This window comes from Microcaecilia unicolor, chromosome 3 (genome assembly GCF_901765095.1).
Source record: "Microcaecilia unicolor chromosome 3, aMicUni1.1, whole genome shotgun sequence".
In the NCBI taxonomy this organism is placed as follows: domain Eukaryota; kingdom Metazoa; phylum Chordata; class Amphibia; order Gymnophiona; family Siphonopidae; genus Microcaecilia; species Microcaecilia unicolor.
Genome location: NC_044033.1, coordinates 265,195,107 through 265,213,940, shown reverse-complemented (window position 1 = coordinate 265,213,940; position 18,834 = coordinate 265,195,107). Strand labels below are relative to the sequence as shown.

Genomic DNA, 18,834 nt, shown 5'->3' with positions numbered 1-18,834 from the left:
ATGGTGTGTAAAATTTGCGGTCTTGCAATTGGCGATTAGCTTCCCTCCAGTAGTCCGCTGTGTCTTGAATGACTATATATACCACTCCCTTTATCAGCATGTTGTATAACTATGCTGTCGTCTGCCGCTAATTCTCACAATGCTTGCCTTTGAACTCTTTTTAAATTCTAAAATGTGTACTGTAAATGTTCACTTTGAGCCAAGTCTCGCAAAACTAGATGTTGAAATACTTCCAGTATCACATCAGGGGGTCCTGGAGGTGTCCATATTGAAGGTATTTGATGAGTTGACATGAATGTTTCTGATGTATCTTCCTCAATGGTGACATCCAGCTGGTCAAAATATAATCTCAATTTTAATTTTCTGAAAAATCGACATAAATGGAGCCGATTGTCAAAGGCATTATACCATGTTGACGGGACAAAAGGTAGACCTGAATGTAGTACTTCAATCTGATCTTCTGTCAGGTGTTTAGATGATAAATTAAAGACAATGTTCTTAAATCCCATTGTTGACGGCGATTTCTACTGGGTCTCGGTTGCATCTGATTTGGGGCTGGTAACGGATTGCTGTTTGCGGATGATAAAAAAGAATCAGATGGCACTGTTCCTGGTGTGGGAGCTATATTCGACTTCACATTTCTGGAGGACTTCTCCAAACCTTCTCCTTCCTTTTCATTTCTTCCCACTTTGTCCCCAGAAGAGTCACTAGATGTGTTCACAAACCCTACTTTTTTCATTCTACGATATCATTTAGATCTTCGATTGATGTCCATCTAAGGGTATATATAGCCTTTGGTATAGTCTCCATCGTCCCTTCTATACTTAGCTACTTTTTGTGCCCGTATTTCAACTTTGTATTTTTTCTATGACCTGAAGATGTTACTGATATTAGGTTTCATATGCTACACTGGAAATTGAAGCTTTAATCCCCTCCAATTTATTCTGCAGTTCCTGCTGCTGTTTTTGTAATTCTTTCTGTAATTTGTCAGTTGTGAGTAACATTAAATCCAGTGAGCATTGTGTGATCACTTCAGTCCATTTTGCTACAAACTCATTATCATCTAAAAATTGCGGTTCTTTATTCCATCTTAATCCTCTAGGGACCCCATGAGCATGGCAGTACTCCACCAAGGCTTTAATGTGAAAATCTGTGTGGACTATCAGTTTATGTATCCTTAAAATATCTGACCAGTCTGAACACGTGATCTCCCCCCCCCCCCCCTCAACTTCAAATAACCTATCCACAGCCAACAATTCTTCAATCCATTCTGCTAACAACACAGATTTGGAATTCCATCCAGTTGCCATCACAACCCTATGTTTTGATATTATTAATAATATAATTTAATGGATTTTGTAAAACTTTCAGTTTCTATAGTTATATAAATCCACACTTTAAAAGAAACCTTAAATAGTATTTGTAACCAAAATCATATAAAAGTTTGCTATTACCACTTATAATGTTAATTTTATGAATTGTGCTCAGTATTTGGTGCATTACATTTGACCAAAATCATTTATTTATTTGGATTTATTTACTGCCTTTTTGAAGGAATTCACTCAAGGCGATGTACAGTAAGAATAGATCAAACATGAGCAATAGGCAATTAGAACAGTAAAAATATTCGAACAACAATACAAAGTATGGCATGGTATACTACTTGCAATGACAACACAATATGTACTAGAACATTATAATTGGTAGTGAAGGGTAAGGCAAAGTTGTAACATATAGATAAGTAAGAAAGTAGGAAGAATTTGAAAGTAAGGTGATTGATTTGAAGAAAGTTGCACGTGAGGTCAGAGAGATGGTTACATATTATTTCAGCTGGGGTAAGAGTGGATAAACATGTCCCGCTGCAGTATGTGCAGCCCGAGTCAATCCTTTTGTGTGTGAGTGATACTAACAAGTTAGTTACTTCTTCCATTAAAGGCTTGGTTGAAGAGCCAAGCTTTCACCTGCTTCCTGAAGTAGAGGTAGTCTTGTGTTAAGTGCAGCCTTTCAGGTAATGCATTCCAGAGTGTGGGAGCTACTCCGGAGAAGGCTCGCTTGCGGGTATCACATCGTGTAATGTCCTTTGGAGAGGGTGTAGTTAGTGAAAGTCCTTGGAAGGACCTTAGTGTCCTTGGTGGTGTGTGGAGGATCATCCTATTCTTCAGGTACTCAGGGCCATTTCCTTTCAGGACCTTGAATAGAGTTTTAAATTTAACCCTGTATTGTACTGGTAGCCAATGAAGTTTTTGCAAAAATGGTGTGATGTGGTCACGTCGCTTGCAACCTTCTATGAGTCATGCTGCTGCATTCTGAATCAACTGGAACTGGTGCAGGCCCTTTGTAATGCAAAAAAAACAGAAGAAACCAGTCTTCACAAAAAAACAATAATAACCAAAACAGCGAAGATGATTAATAAAAACAGAACCAAAAATAAAAAATATATATTAAAAATATTTTTGGTTCTGTTTTTATTAGTCATCTTCGCTGTTTTGGTTATTGCAGGCCCTTTGTAGTCAGACCATTGTATAGTGCATTGCAGTAATCCAGTCTTGATGTTACCATGGCATGCACAACTGGGATAAGATTTACCTTCTCGATGTAAGGAGAGAGGCAGCGTAGCTGTCGCAAATAGTAGAAGCAGCTCTTGAAGGTTGTTTGGATTTGGGGAATTAGAGTAAGTGTTGAATCTAACTGTATTCCAAGGTTCCTGACTTGTGATTTGAGGGGGAGTTCATACTTCCCAAAAGGGATTTTGATGTCAGGTATGTATCCACTTGTGTTAGGGACCCAGAGAAGCTCGGTTTTACTTGGGTTCAGGCAAAGTTTGTTGCGTTTAGCCCATTCTTGAATTGATGTTAGATAAGTGATCAGTTTATTCAAGGCTGTAGGTAAGTCAGGTTCAATGGGTATGAGTAGCTGCACATCATCCGCATAAATGTAGAACTGACTGTCCATTGACCGAATCAGCTCAGCTAGTAGTTTGAGGTAGATATTGAACAGAATAGGTGACAGTATCCATCCTTGTGGTACCCTGCAGGTCAGTGTCCATGGTAGTGATGAGTTGCTGTCAATCATTATGGATTGTTGCCTGTCTGATAGATAGGATCTGAACCAGGCAAGTACTGTTCCATCGATACCTGTTTCTGTCAGTCGTGCTAGCAAGATATCATGATCCACAGTGTCAAAAGCTGCTGAGAAATCTAGCAGTACTAACATCGACTAACTCTGGACTTCTGTATAAAGGTAGCTCTGCCCTCATTATTCAGTCTCTCTCTCTAGTAATAAACAATATTGTGCTTTTCTATAATAACATACCACTGCATTCCAACAAAACAAAAGAAGCAAGTTCCGACAAACCATCTTTCTCTTTAGATCTAGGCACAGGGAAAAAAAGATTTTAAATGCTACCAGGTTTCAACTTAATTCATGTTTAATGTGGGATATAAATGTCATAAATAAGTAACTAAAAAAATAGATAGAAGCTTTGAATGTTGAGCAACTGATTCTTATAACATAATATCTGTTTTAGTGGCCCTTTACCAGGAGAAAAACTCTCTGCACAAATATAACAAATGATAGGGTGTCCCTATAACCAGCCCTTCCAAATGACACACTAAGTATGATTTATAACAAATTACTACTCTTTCTCTATATATAAAGTTATTCCATTATTATATTTCATCTGACCTCTGTGTACATCCATATGCTGCACAACCTGGCATGTTTGAAAATATAAGTGAAATTAAATTAAAATGCTACCAACAGTAAAGAACAACGTGAATGCAGCAGCTCATAGATTTACTTGCTTTTGTTTTGAGTTTATGGTGAAGACAGCTGCGCGGGAAGGGGAAACAGACCAACCTAATTAGCTTCAACTTTTTTTTTTACTTCATGCTGTCTCCTGTTTTCAACCAAACACAGCATCATCTCCTGCTCCCCCGTGAGTCCATACCTCTCTCAGCTTCCCAGATGATCCATTCCCTCATCGGCCATCCTGCAAAACTTACTCTTCCCGCAGCTCTAGCGGTTACATGCTGCCTGGCTGACCCAAAGCCTTTTCTCTGCTGTGTCATGCACCGCCGATGCAACTTTCTGCTTATGCGTGGGTGGGATCTGGCAGAGAAAAGGCTCCTGGTTGGCCAGGCAGCCTGTTACCACTAGCGGTGCTGGAAGAGTAATGTTTGACAGATGGGCGGTGATTTAATGTTATTTATTGTGAAAACAATATATATTTTTAAATCAGATTAACAGGAGAGAACAATCCCCTCCAGGCTCCATGGCCATCAGTATCAGTCAGTACTAAGGCATCATCAATGTGTGTTAAAGTGTCAAGCAACACTATGAGCTTGACTTCCACTTGAAGAGAATGCAGGTGGCTGCAAAGAGCAGAACTGCAGCTGAAACCTCCGTCATCTATACCGACTTGAGTTTCTGCAGCTCCTCTCATTTATGCTTCATGAAAAGTTCCCATTCCAGCTGCTCACTGTAGTGAGCCTGGTAGAACTCATCAAAGTTAAAGATGACCTTGGTGGAGGGCTGAAGCGGGCAGAGGTAGTGGTATGCGTCCTTTTGTGGGAGGTCAGGTTTTCCACCTTGCCGGATGGTTTACCAGCGCTGTGCATGTCTTCCTGGCTCAGAATGATAGATGGCGGTGAGGGGGGATGGGCCTGAGGGAGGATATGATGAGGAAGCTGAGGTATGCTGGACTCGCGGGCAGGTGGGGGCCGGGGAAAGGGGGGAGAGAGGAGGAGAAAATCCCCCACAGATGTTTGTGTGCTGGCTGCCTGGCTCCATCATAAGCCAACTTGCAAAATTCAGCAAAATTTAACAACACAAGCTTATTTGAGAGCAAGGTTTGCCCAGCACAAACTATTACTGCAAGAGAAGAAACCTATTCCACAAGAAAGAACGACGTGTTTTGCCATTCTCCAATATGGCAAATTTGATTGTTCAATCTTTGAGATCCCATTGGCACCTGCTACAATTACACCAGGTGTTAGAGTTTCCGGTCATAGCTTACAAACAAGGAAGAACTATTGGAGAATTTTAGCTATTCCACGATATGCAGAAGTCCCTTCTTTAAGATTAGAGGGTACTCATGAACAATGTGAAAGATGTCAGTGGTGTGCTTTGGCCATTACTGGATCTATTTGGAATGACCCCAAGACAGGTTATACATTCAGGTCTAAATTTAACACCACTTGCAATAGTGCTAATGTCGTATACATAATTGAATGTCCATGTCAGCTTATATATTTGGTCGTAGTAGCCGACCTGTTAAAGTTAGACTAAATGAGAATAAATTCCGTATTACCACTAAGAATCTACAGGTGTCATTGGTATCTCACTGGCAGGAACACCATCATGATTGGAAAGATTTAAGATGGTGGGTGAATGATTCTGTCCAAGAAGAGTGAGAGGGTGGTCATATAGAACAATTATTAAACTACAAAGAACAATTTTGGATTTTTACTTTGAAAACCATGGTTCCTGGGGCCTGAATGCTGAACTCGATTCTGATTGGTAAAATCAGCTGTTCTATAAATTATTTGAAAATTTTATTTTGTTACATAAAGCAACCAAACAGGAAACAGAGAGCAGTATAATCCAATAAAAATAATTAGCAAAGAATAAATCTATATCTTCAAGTCCACATCAATGGGAACAAGGGGGAGTCAAATCAATACCACTGGAATAAAGAAAAAATAAACAAGCACAAGCTAGAAACATATACTTACAAACCCCTAATTAGTCCAATATTTTTTAAATCATGAAGACACATTTCCAACTTTAGCAGACAAAAAAAACCTCTAAATGAGCTGGATCTAAAAATATTAAAAAATGTGTTCCATACATAACCAGGCATTTATGAGGAAACAACCAGGAGCCTACTGAGGAGCTGAAGGCTTTGGACTGGGCACCTGCTGGAAACAGCTGACACTGTAGCACCCACTTCTTACCAGCTATAATTGGCGTCCTGTACCACAGCAAACAGCCCTCAGTCGTGTATCCAAGGTCACAGAAAGATATAGCAGAATTAGAAAAGGTTCAAAGAAGAGCGATCAAAATGATAAAGGGGATGGAACTCCTCTGAGGAAAAGCTAAAGAGGTTAGGGCTTTTCAGCTTGGAAAAAAGACAGCTGAGGAGAGATACGATTGAGCTCTACAAAATCCTGTGTAGAACGTGTAGAAATGAATCAATTTAATACTTTTTCAAAAAGTACAAAGACTGGGGGGGACAATCAATGAATTTACATGGAAATACTTTTAAAACAGGAGGAAATATTTTTCACTCAATGACTTGTTAAGCTCTGGAACTCATTGTTGGAGGATGTGGTAACAGCGGTTATCATATCTAGGTTTAAAAAAGGTTTGGACAAGTTCCTGGAGGAAAAGTCCATAGTCTGCTATTGAAATAGACATGGGGAAGCCACTGCTTGCCCTTGGATTGGTAGCATGGAATGCTGCTACTATTTGGGTTTCTGCCAGGTACTTGTGACCTGGATTGGCCACTGTTGGAAACAGGATACTGGGCTAGATGGATCATTGGTCTGACCCAGTATGGCTATTCTTATGTTCTTATGTTCCACAAAGAGAACACAGCCTGTGAATGTCTTTTGTGCACTGGCACTTTTTTTTTATTGCATTTATCAGTCATATACAAACAAAAATACTTGAATGCAAAGAACAAAAATAGAAATACAAAAAGAAAAGAAAGCATTAAATGCACTTTAAACTACTTAAATATGTGCTACTTAGTCCACAAAATGGGGAGAACCAAGATAAGAAAAAAATCACCCTTGAAGCAAAAGAGATTAAATAGGAAAAAAGAAAATCATACAACAATAACAATGGGAGACTAATGGGCCGATGATCAGAAGCAATCGCAGGTGCTAGAGGCTGTTAGCGCCATACTAGCGCCTGCGTTTGCTACTGCCCCATGATCAGAGCCCCTGAGCACATGAAATAATGCGCTCGTGGGCTCTAATGCAACTAGAATGCAAATGCATGCAAAACAGGGCTCTTAGTGCAAATAGCATGCAAATGTATGCTAAACCTATTCATCCCCAATGATCAGCAACCAGCACGCCAAAGATTGGCGCGCTGGCCGCGGCAAACCCTACACCAGCTCGAAGTTGGTGTTAGGGTTTGCAGACCATTGGGGAGGAATGGTGATCCCTGTTCAGCATGCATTTGCATGCTATCAGGCCCCAGATTCCCCCCAATGCAGCAGCCCCCCCCCCCCCCCCCCCCATGGAAGCGTCCCTTCTCTTCTGAGGCAAAGTTTTAAAGAAAATAAAATAAGCTTTTGCAAAAGGGGGCAACATTTCCTTAGGAATATTTATTAAGAACTTCTCCAAATGACAATATAGGGTGTTTTGGAAAGTTTAAAAAACTCAAATTAGTACATAAGTACATAAGTGTTGCTATACTGGGACAGACCGAAGGTCCATCAAACCCAGCATCCTGTTACCAACAGTGGCCAATCCAGGTTACAAGTACCTGGCAAGATCCCAAAACAGTACATTTTATGCTGCTTATCCTAGAAGTACACCTCAGTGGGTGTACCTCAAGGATCTGTCCTAGAACCTCTCCTTTTCTCCATCTATACTTCCTCCCTTGGTGCTCTGATCTCAGCTCACGGTTTTCAATATCACCTTTACGCTGATGACTCCCAGATCTACCTCTCCACACCAGAAATCCAGGCCAAGATATCTGCCTGCCTATCTGACATTGCTGCCTGGATGTCTCACCGCCACCTGAAGCTCAATATATCCAAAACTGAGCTCCTTATCTTCCCACCTAAACCAACCTCTCCCCTTCTCCCACTCTCTATTTCTGTCGACAACACGCTCATTCTCCCTGTCTCATCTGCTCGTAACCTTGGGGTCATCTTCGACTCCTCCCTCTCCTTCTCTGCACATATTCAACAGATTGCTAAAACCTGTCGTTTCTTCCTCTATAATATCGCCAAAATTCGCCCTTTCTTTTCTGAGCACGCTACCAGAACCCTCATCCACACTCTCATCACTTCTCGCTTGGACTACTGCAACTTGCTTCTCACTGGTCTTCCACACAGCCATCTCTCTCCACTTCAATCTATTCAAAATTCTGCTGCTCGATTAATATTTTGCCAAAATTGCTATGCCCATATCAGCCTTCTTCTGAAGTCTCTTCACTGGCTCCCTGTCCGTTTGCATATACAGTTCAAGCTCCTCTTATTAACCTATAAGTGCATTCACTCTGCTGCCCCTCACTACCTCTCCACCCTCATCTCTCCCTACACTCCCTCCCAGGATCTCCGTTCACTAGGCAAATCTCTCCTAATTGTACTCTTCTCCTCCATCGCCAACTCCAGACTCCGTTCCTTTTATCTTGCCACACCTTATGCCTGGAATAGAATCCCTGAGGCATTACGTCAAGCTCCATCCCTTGCTGCCTTCAAATCCGGGCTAAAAGCCTACCTGTTTGATGCTGCTTTTAATTCCTAATTTGTCACCTGCTTGTAACCTTTATCTTGTCTTCCTCTCTTCAGTTGTCCCTTTCCCCTTATGTCCTATCTGTCTGTCCTACCTTATCCCTTATTTGTCCTGTCTGTCTGTCTTGATTCAGATTGTAAGCTCTTTTGAGCAGGGACTGTCTTTCTTCATGTTAAATTGTGAAGCGCTGCGTACGACTGGTAGCGCTACAAATGATTTATAGTAGTAGTAGTAGAACTTCTCCAAATGACAATATAGGGTGTTTTGGAAAGTTTAAAAAACTCAAATTAGTACATACAGTAAGTGTTGCTATACTGGGACAGACCGAAGGTCCATCAAACCCAGCATCCTGTTACCAACAGTGTCCAATCCAGGTTACACGTACCTGGCAAGATCCCAAAACAGTACATTTTATGCTGCTTATCCTAGAAATATTATCTGCTAGCAATGGCACTCTTCTACTGTAACTTGGTATGTATACCTCACAAAACGCAGTAGAAGTCATAAAAATACAATCAGCATAGTATTACTTTAAGTAGGGAAGTCTCATAGGTCGCTAGGGTGCGGTTGCAATTTCTTGTCTGCCCCTGTTTCGCGACTATTATAATCATCGACTTACCCTACCACCCTCCTTAATTATTACTTTAAGTCGATGATTATAATAGTCGCGAAACAGGGGCAGACAAGAAATTGCAACCGCACCCCAGCGACCTATGAGACTTCCCTACTTAAAGTAATACTATGCTGATTGTATACGTTTATGACTTCTACTGCGTTTTGTGAGGTATCCTAGAAATAAGCAGTGGATTTTCCCCAAGTCCATCTTAATAATGGCTTATGGACTTTTCTTTTAGGAAGCTATCCAAACCTTTTATAAACCCCGCTAAGCTAACTGCTTTTACCACATTCTCTGGCAATGAATTCCAGAGTTTAATTACATGTTGAGTGAAGAAATATTTTTTCCAATTTGTTTTAAATTTACTATTTTGTAGCTTCATTGCGTGCCCCCTAGTCCTAGTATTTTTGGAAAGAGTAAACAAGGATTCACGTCTACCAGTTTCACTTCACACATTATTTTATAGACCTCTATCATATCTCCCCTCAGTTGTCTTTTCTCCAAGCTGAAGAGCCCTATCCACTTTAGCCTATCCTCATATGGAAGTCATCCCATTCCCTTTATCAGTTTTTGTTGACCTTCTCTGTAACTTTTCTAATTCCACTATAACTTTTTTTAGTTGCAGTGACCAGAATTGAACACAGTATTCGAGGTGTGCTCGCATCATGGAGCGATACAAAGGCATTATAATGTCCTCATTTTTGTTTTCCATTCCTTTCCTAATAATAGCTAACATTCTATTTGCTTTCTTAGCCATCGCTGCACACTGAGCAGAGGGTTTCAATGTATCATCAATGATGACATTTAGATCCCTTTCCTGGTCAGTGACTCCTAATGTGGAACCGTGCATCACGTTGCTATAGTTTGGGTTCCTCTTTCCCACATGCATCACTTTGCATTTGCTCACATTAAACGTCATCTGCCATTTGGATGCCCAGTCTCATACGGTCCTCTTGTAATTTTTCACAATCCTCTTGCGATTTAACAACTTTGAATAACTTTGTGTCGTCAGCAAATTTAATTACCTCACTAGTTACTTCCATCTCTAGATCATTTATAAATATGTTAAAAAGCAGCGTTCCCAGCACAGACTCTTAGGAACCCCACTATCTACCCTTCTCCATTGAGAATACTGACCATTTAACCCTACTCTCTGTTTTCTATCTTTTAACCAGTTTTTAATCCACAATAGAACACTACCTCCTATCCCATGACTCTCCAACTTGTCTGGAGTCTTTCATGAGGTACTTTGTCAAATGCCTTTTGAAAATCCAGATACTCAATGTCAACTGGCTCGCCTTTATCCACCTGTTTGTTCACCCCTTCTAAGAAATGTAGTAGATTGGTGAGGCAAGATTTCCTTTCACTAAATCCATGTTGGCTTTGGATCATTGATCCATGCTTTTGAATAAGCTCTAATTTGGTTCTTTATAATAGTCTCTACCATTTTGCCCTGCACCGACATCAGACTCACCGGTCTATAATTTCCCGGATCATCTCTGAAACCTTTTTTTAAAATCAGCATTCTATTGGCCACCCTCCAGTCTTCCGGTACCATGCTTGATTTTAAAGATAAATTACATATTACTAACAGTAGTTCTGGCAAGTTCATTTTTCAATTCTGTCAGTACTCTGAAATGAATACCATCTGGTCCAGCTGATTTGCTACTCTTCAATTTGTCAAATTGCGCCATTATATCTTCCATGTTTATAGAGATTTCATTCAATTTCTCTAATTCATGAGCTTTGAATACCTTTTCTGGCACCGATATCTCTTCCAAATCTTCCTTGGTGAAGACCAAAGCAAAGAATTCATATAATCTCTCCGCTACGGTTTTGTCTTCCCTGAGTGCCCTTTTTACCACTCGGTCTTCTAACAGTCCAACTGATTCTTTTGCTGGTTTCTTGCTTTTTTTTTTAATTTAAAGAAGCCTTTATTAAGTTTGGAGAAACAATACAAAAGCAAAAAGATTACCTCCATTAATTTTTGCTAGTACATTACAAGGATCAAACCCCACATAAAACTTTTTGACAAACAGCAAGAACAGGTAATCAAATTAGTAATCTCTCAAAAGTAGTAAGTTCACTAACAAAATACTTCTAGGTTTTATAACAGTATTAATCAATACACCCTCCCACCCCTTGAAAAAGAGACAGACAAGAAGGGGAAAAAAACCCCCACAACATAACCCTCCACCACCATCCCTCTCCTCTCCCCTCCAACCACCAGTTCTTAGTACAAACAATGTGATGTAAAGGGTCCCCAGATTGCTTCCCATTTAGACAGAGTTTTATGACTTTTGGCCCAAAGCCTCTCCATTTCACAGATGTACCACAACTTATTTAACCATTGAACCACAGAGGGAACCTGAGGAGACTTCCAGTGAGCAGCCAAAGTAACCCTCGCTGCTGACATGGCATGCCTAACCAACAGGGACTGAGATGTAGTTAGGCCAGGTGGGTTTTTTTTGGAAAAAGAAAAAATTCTGGGGACCACTTTATCGGCTTGGAGAGCCATCTTTGGAGTCTATATTAAATGGCTTTCCAGTAAGCCCGGGCCTTAACACAGGACCACCAGAGATGACCCATAGTACCCTGTTGCCCGCACTTCCTCCAACACAGAGGGGATATCGTTGGAAACATATGATGTACAGGAGTTAAGTACAGGAGTTAAGTACCACCTATAAAGGACTTTTACAATATTTTCTTTAAAAGGAACAGAAATAGATATTCTCGATAAGGCCAACTCCATTGTTCCAGTCATCATCATCCAATGTCACACCCAGCTCCCGATGCCACAGCAAACGAAGCTCAACAGGGTGCCACACCTGCATGCGCTGATAAGTATATAGGCAAGTAATAAGACCCCTCGTTCTCCTAGACTCAGCACACAGATCTTCCAAAAAAGAATCCTCTCTGATCACCTTATCCTTTATTGCAACTGCAGAAAGAAAGTGCTTCACCTGGGTATATGCAAAAATGTCCATTGGTGAAACTGCATATGCGGCAACCAATGTATCAAACGGAATAAACTCATCTTCGTCAAAAAATTGACCCCAGGTCTCCAAACCCACAGTGAACCACTGGGAAAAAGGCCCCGGTTCGAGATCAGGTGGAAAAAGAGGATTATTTGTTAATGACGTCAGTTTGGAGCGAACCATATCTGGCTTAGCAAATAAACTATCCCAATAGTAGAAAGTTGTAAGTATCGTAGGACAAACATCTCTGTGTAAGGAACGGTATTTCCTAGGAAGTCACATAGCGGAATGCAAAGGACACGATCCAGCGGAAGCTTGTTCCAAACCAATCCACCTCTTCTGGTAGCTAGCATGAAACCATTCAACAGCGGCCAAAGCCTGAGCTGCTTTATAATACCAAAATGCATTTGGTACACACAGGCCGTTCTTTTTCTGGTCATGATATAGCACATTCCTAGAAATTTGTGGCCGTTTGTTAGACCAAATGAAGCGAAACAATTGATTCTGCAGGCCAGAAAAAAAATCACAAGACAGGCAAAGAGGGAGAATCTGAAAAAGATACAGCAAGTGCAGCATCACATTCATTTTCAAAGTAGCAATCCTACCAAACCATGATAACTCCATGGAACCCCAAACCTCCATGTCTTTATACAATTCCCGCAAAAGACAAAATCATCTATGGTGATGCCCCTGCTTATATGGACACCCTAATCAACCAGGAACTCTCACAAATCAGCTCGCTCGTACTTAAATCTCCATTATCCAGTATTTTGTGGCCTCAAGTATAAGACCATCTATGCATCCACCTTCTCCTATATTAGCGCTCAATTGTGGAATGGGCTGCCTCACTTGGTCAAACTTACTCCTGATCACCCGACCTTCAAGAAGCATCTCAAGACCTTTCTTTTTGGAAAAGCTTCTGCTCCAAACCCACCTGGCATCTCTTACTTCTGAATTACAACTGTCGTAGTGACGTACTGCTCATCACTACTCTTTCCCCTTTTTCCTCCTTAGCTATTACCCTCTCTCACTTACGCTCTTATGACATTGTATGTTTGTTTGTTGAATTGTTGTATGCTTTTGTAGACTGTTATACGCCACATTAGGCCTGCCCATGGGTGGGAATATTGTGGGATATAAATGCTATAAATAAATAAATAGCTGAAAATAATTCAGAAAGGTTTTTAGTAAGGGGAAAGCCTGTTTTAAGGAGGTTAAAATCGGGCTAGGAATTCCTATGGCCATGGCTTCTGATTTAGTCATGTTAAGCTTGAACCCCGAAACTAAAGAATACTCCTCTAACAGCTGAATTAGATCAGGCAAGGAAAGTAGCGGCTTCGTTAATGAAAGCAGAATATCGTCAGCAAACAACGCCAACTTATATTCCTGATCACCTACCACCACCCCAGAGATGTTAATATTAGAGCGCATAGCAATAGCAAGAGGCTCCATAACTAAAGCAAAGAGCATGGGTGACAGAAGGCAACCCTGGCACGTACCCCGAGACAAAGGAAACATAGGCGAGTTACCCATATTAATTTGGACACAGGCTTTAGGTAAAGTATAGAGAGCCTGAGTCCACCCCCGAAACTCAACCCCAAAACCCAAGCGTTCCATAACACTTAACATAAAAGGCCAATGAACCCAGTCAAATACCTTCTCGGCATCTAACCCCAAGAGACACAAGGGGACCTTCGTTTTATTAGTAACGTGAAGCAAGTTGACCATACAACAAATGTTATCCTTAGCCTGCCTCTGTGGAACAAATCCTACCTGATCAGGGTGGATCAGATCCGGAAGTACCTTTGCTAACCTATTCGCGAGAACTTTAGCCATTATTTTAACATCAGAGTTAAGGATAGAGATGGGGCAGTATGAAGCACACTCGCTCTTGTCCTTCCCAGGCTTCGGAATCACTGCTATCCAAGCCTCCATCATTGAAGGGGGTAAAACCCTCCCCACTGCGAATACCATTAAGAATCTCAACCAAAATAGGGGCAAGCTCCCCTCTGAAAATCCTATAGAAGTCATTTGGCAAACCATCCAAACCAGAGGCCTTCCCAACATGTAACTCCTTTATAACTTTAGCAACTTCCTCCAGCTTAATAACGCCATCTAAAAACCTACTTTGTTCCTCTGACAAAGAGGGAACATTCTGAGCTGCCGAAAATGCCTCAATTGCCCCTGACTTAATCGTAGAGTCAGCAGAATATAAAGACTGGTAGAAGGATTGAAAGTGCTGCCAAATCAGAGATGACTTGGTCAGCATTGCATTCGGTTGGGAGGCGGGGATAGTGCTGGGCAGACTTGTACGGTCTGTGCCAGAGCCGGTGGTTGGGAGGCAGGGCTGGTGGTTGGGAGGCGAGGATAGTGCTGGCCAGACTTATACGGTCTGTGACCTGAAGAGCACAGGTACAAATCAAAGTAGGGTATACACAAAAAGTAGCAAATATGAGTTATCTTGTTGGGCAGACTGGATGGACCATGCAGGTCTTTTTCTGCCGTCATCTACTATGTTACTATGTTACTATCTCCAATCCTCAAGATAGTACGATCAAATCTTCTTTGAACGACTGGGTTTGTTATTATTAAAATAATGAAGCTGCTTTTGTTGCCTCTGGGCAAAATGCAGTTGATCTGAATAAATACTATCCAATCTCAACCTGAGAGAATGGATCTGTCGCAAACCCATGGTCGAGGGAGAGGACTTATGAAGAGTCTCCAATTGAGACAATTGCAAAATACACTCCGAAACTTCCTGCTGCCTCACCCTAGCCCAAGTACTCGCAATTTAAGAAAACCCCCCTTGTCACTGCTTTTAAAGCGTCCCAAACAGTGCCCAAAGAGGGCCCTGAATTCAAATTAAAATCAAGATATTCTCTCAGAAAGAATCGATACTTGGCTATGATTTCATCATCCTTAGCAAGATACAGCCTCCAAAACTGAACACAATACTCCAGGTGGGGCCTCACCAACGACTTGTACAGGGGCATCAACACCTCCTTTCTTCTGCTGGTCACACCTCTCTCTATACAGCCTAAACAGCCTTCTAGCTACGGCCACCGCCTTGTCACACTGTTTCGTTGCCTTCAAATCCTCAGATACTATCACCCCAAGATCCCTCTCCCCGTCCGTACCTATCAGACTCTCCCCGCCTAACACATACGTCTCCCTTGGATTTCTACTCTCTAAATGCATCACTTTGCATTTCTTTGCATTGAATTTTAATTGCCAAACGTTAGACCATTCTTCCAGCTTCCGCAGATCTTTTTTCATGTTTTCCACTCCCTCTGGGGTGTCCACTCTGTTGCAAATCTTGGTGTCATCCGCAAAAAGGCAAACTTTACCTTGTAACCCTTCGGCAATGTCACTCACAAATATATTGAATAGAATAGGCTCCAGCATCGATCCCTGAGGCACTCCACTACTCACCTTTCCCTCCTCTGAGCGAACTCCATTTACCACCACCCTCTGGCGTCTGCCCGTTAACCAGTTCCTAATCCAGTTCACCACTTCGGGTCCTATCTTTAGCCTATCTGACCCCAAACTGACCCCAAGTCTCCAAGCCCACCGAAAACCAACGCGAAAATGTCCCCGGTTCAACCCCAGGCTGGAAAAGTGGATTATTTGTTAATGGAGTAAGCTTAGAAAGGACCAACTCAGGCTTAGCAAACAGATCATCCCAATAACAAAAAGTTGTCAAAACAGACGGACAAACTTCTCTCCCCAATACACGAAATCTTCTGGGGAGCCACACTAACGAACGCAAGGGACTCAGGCCAACCGAAACCTGCTCCAATCCAATCCACCTCTTCTGTGGACTCGCATGAAACCACTCAATAGCAGCTCGAGCTTGTGTGGCCTTATAATACCAATACACATTCGGAACACCCAGACCACCCTTTTTCTGATCTCAATAAAGCAATGCCCTAGAAAGACGCGGCCTCTTATTAGACCAAATGAAACGAAGGAGGCAATCCTGAAGCCCTGAGAGAAAATTGCGAGATAAACGAAGAGGGAGCACCTGGAAAAGATACATCAACCTCGGCAAAACATTCATTTTCAATGTTGCTCTCCAACCAAACCAGGATAACTCAATGGAGCCCCAAGCCTCCAGATCTTTATATAACTCCCGCAATAGGGTAGGATAATTAGCCGTAAACAATACCTCGGGTTACCCACCTAAAAGAGAAAGCATGTTGCAATGACTGTAAAATCGGGCTCAAGATACCCACTGCCATAGCTTCCGACTTGGTCATATTAAGCTTGAGCCCTGAAATGGCAGAATAATCTGCTAAAAGCTGAAGTAGGCACGGAGAGCAATGGCTTAGTTAACAAAAGCAAAATATCAGCAGCAAACATTGCCAGCTCATACTCCTAACTGCCCACCATTATACCTGCGATATTAGGGTTCGAACGAATAGCAATAGCAAGAGGTTCCATAACCAAGGCACATAACATCGGCGAGAGAGGACATCCCTGCCGAGTCCCCCGATACAAAGGAAACAGAGGAGAATTACCCCCATTAATTCGCACACATGCTTTAGGGGAGTTATAAAGGGCCTGAGTCCAATCCCTAAATCCTGACCCAAAACCCAGACGCTCCATAATGCTTATCATAAAAGGCCAGTGCACACGATCAAACGCCTTCTCAGCATCCAATCCCAGAAGACACATAGGGCTTTTTAATGTAGTGGCCACATGCAGTAAATTGACCATTCGACAAACAATATCTTTCGCTTGTCTGTGGGGAACAAACCTAACCTGATCTGGATGAACCAGATCAGGCAGAACTTTGGCCAGACGATTTGCTAGAACCTTAGCTATGATTTTAACATCAGAATTAAGAATGGAAATAGGGCGGTACGAGGCACATTCCGTCTTATCTTTACCAGGCTTCGGAATGACAGCTATCCAGGCTTCCATCATAGAAGGAGATAACGCCTCCCCCTCCTGGACTCCATTAAGAATTTCAACCAAGAGGGGAGTGAGCTCCCCCCTAAAAGACCTATAAAAATCATTTGGTAAGCCATCTAAGCCAGGGGCCTTTCCCCTAGGAAGGTCCTTAATAACCTTAACAACTTCATCCACCTTAACAGGACCATCCAGCATACACCTTTGCTGGTCAGTTAAGGAAGGAAGGTCCTGAGAAGCTAAAAAGGCCTCAATCGCCTCCTGATGACTCGAGGAGTCCGCCGAGTATAAAGTCTGATAAAAGGCCTGAAAACGCTGCCTAATTAAAGCGGACTTATTTAACACTGATTTATTACCATCCCCAATCTTAAGAATAGTACGATCGAATCTTCGCTGCCTCAATCTTAGAGCCAACAAACAACCTGGTTTATTATGATTGAAGTAATGCAGCGGCTGCTGACCACGGATAAACAGCAATTGATCTGAATAAATATTATTCAAGCGTAGTCGCAAGGCTTGAATCTGCCTCAAGACCGATATTGAATGAGAGGCCTTATGAAGGCCCTTCAAACAAGACAGCTGAGAAACACAATCTGCAACTTCCTTTCGCCTAACCCGAGCCTGAATGCTAGCCTGTTTTAAGAAAAACCTCAAGGTATTCCATCAAATGTGCTCAATAAGCAGCCAAGAGCTTTTCGTCCTTCAGCAAAGAAACATTTAACGTCCACCTGCTATCCTTAACTTCCTCACCCAAGGACGAAATCCTTACCCAGGTTGGGGCATGATCAGAGATAGTAATGGGACCAATACCTAACTGACAACTTCCCTGAATCATAGAAATACCAAATAGCAAATGATCAATAAGAGAGTAGGAATCATGAGAATGAGAATAGAAAGAATAGTCCCTATCTCTAGGATGATGTAATCTCCACACATCACACCCCCCCCCAATGAATGCGCTAGCTCAACCAACGACTTTGAATTCTTTACATCCGTGCCCAAAACCACCCCAGACTTATCCAACGCTGGGTCAAAATACACATTAAAATCGCCACCCAGCACCAATTTACCATAAGGATCAGATTGAACAACCTTACCAAGCTTGACAAAAAACTCCCTCTGAGATTTGTTGGGTGCATAAACTGCCACCAAAGAAAAAGGCAAGTTATTCAATAATACCTGCAGCACCAGGAATCTACCAGCAGGATCGCGCCTAATCTTCACCACCTGAGTCTGCAGGGAAGAGTGTAACAAAATTGCAACCCCCCGTTTCCTCGACGCATCAACAGCGGAGGCGCAAATGACATGTGGGTAATGATGATGGTTCAAAAATGTCTCATGTTCCCGCTTTAAGTGAGTCTCTTGGAGAAAAACTTTATCCAGTCTCACTTGAGCACTTTTCATATTTTCCATAACTGTTTTAGAAGTATCTTGTCTTTCAGCAGTAAATCTGGTAAGTGTGTTTTGTCCTGCTTCTTTAACCTTAATCTGCTTAAATTCTTTTACACATGCAAAAACACACACACACCCTCTTGGGGATGATCTCAGCTCTGCTCTAGTGGAATAGGATAAAGAATTGTTACATAGTGCACACTGCTCTAGAAAACTGTTATTACTTACAGTAGACAGATTCTTAGAATTCTTTGGGATGACATCACAAGAATTTTTCTGTATTCAAAACAGAGACAGTTTGTGAGAAATGGAGAGATTTGTTAGTTTCTATCAATGGATCTGAGTTAACAATACAACTTTCCCATCTGAATCTATGCCACTATCTACTACTACTACTATAAATCACTTCTATAGAGCTACCAGTCGTATGCAGCACTTTACAATTGAACATGAAGAA

The 18,834-nt window shown here is 41.8% G+C and overlaps 1 protein-coding gene across 1 annotated transcript in view; it reads right to left on the bottom strand.

Annotated features, from left to right (window-relative positions):
- LOC115464618 (putative methyltransferase DDB_G0268948) overlaps positions 1-16,997 on the bottom strand; it is a 145,557-nt gene extending 128,560 nt beyond the window's left edge. Inside the window, 1 exon segment of the mRNA XM_030194980.1 lies at positions 16,836-16,997. Within this exon segment, the coding sequence (XP_030050840.1) occupies positions 16,836-16,997 (162 nt within the window).
- Between the last annotated feature and the right edge of the window lie 1,837 nt (positions 16,998-18,834).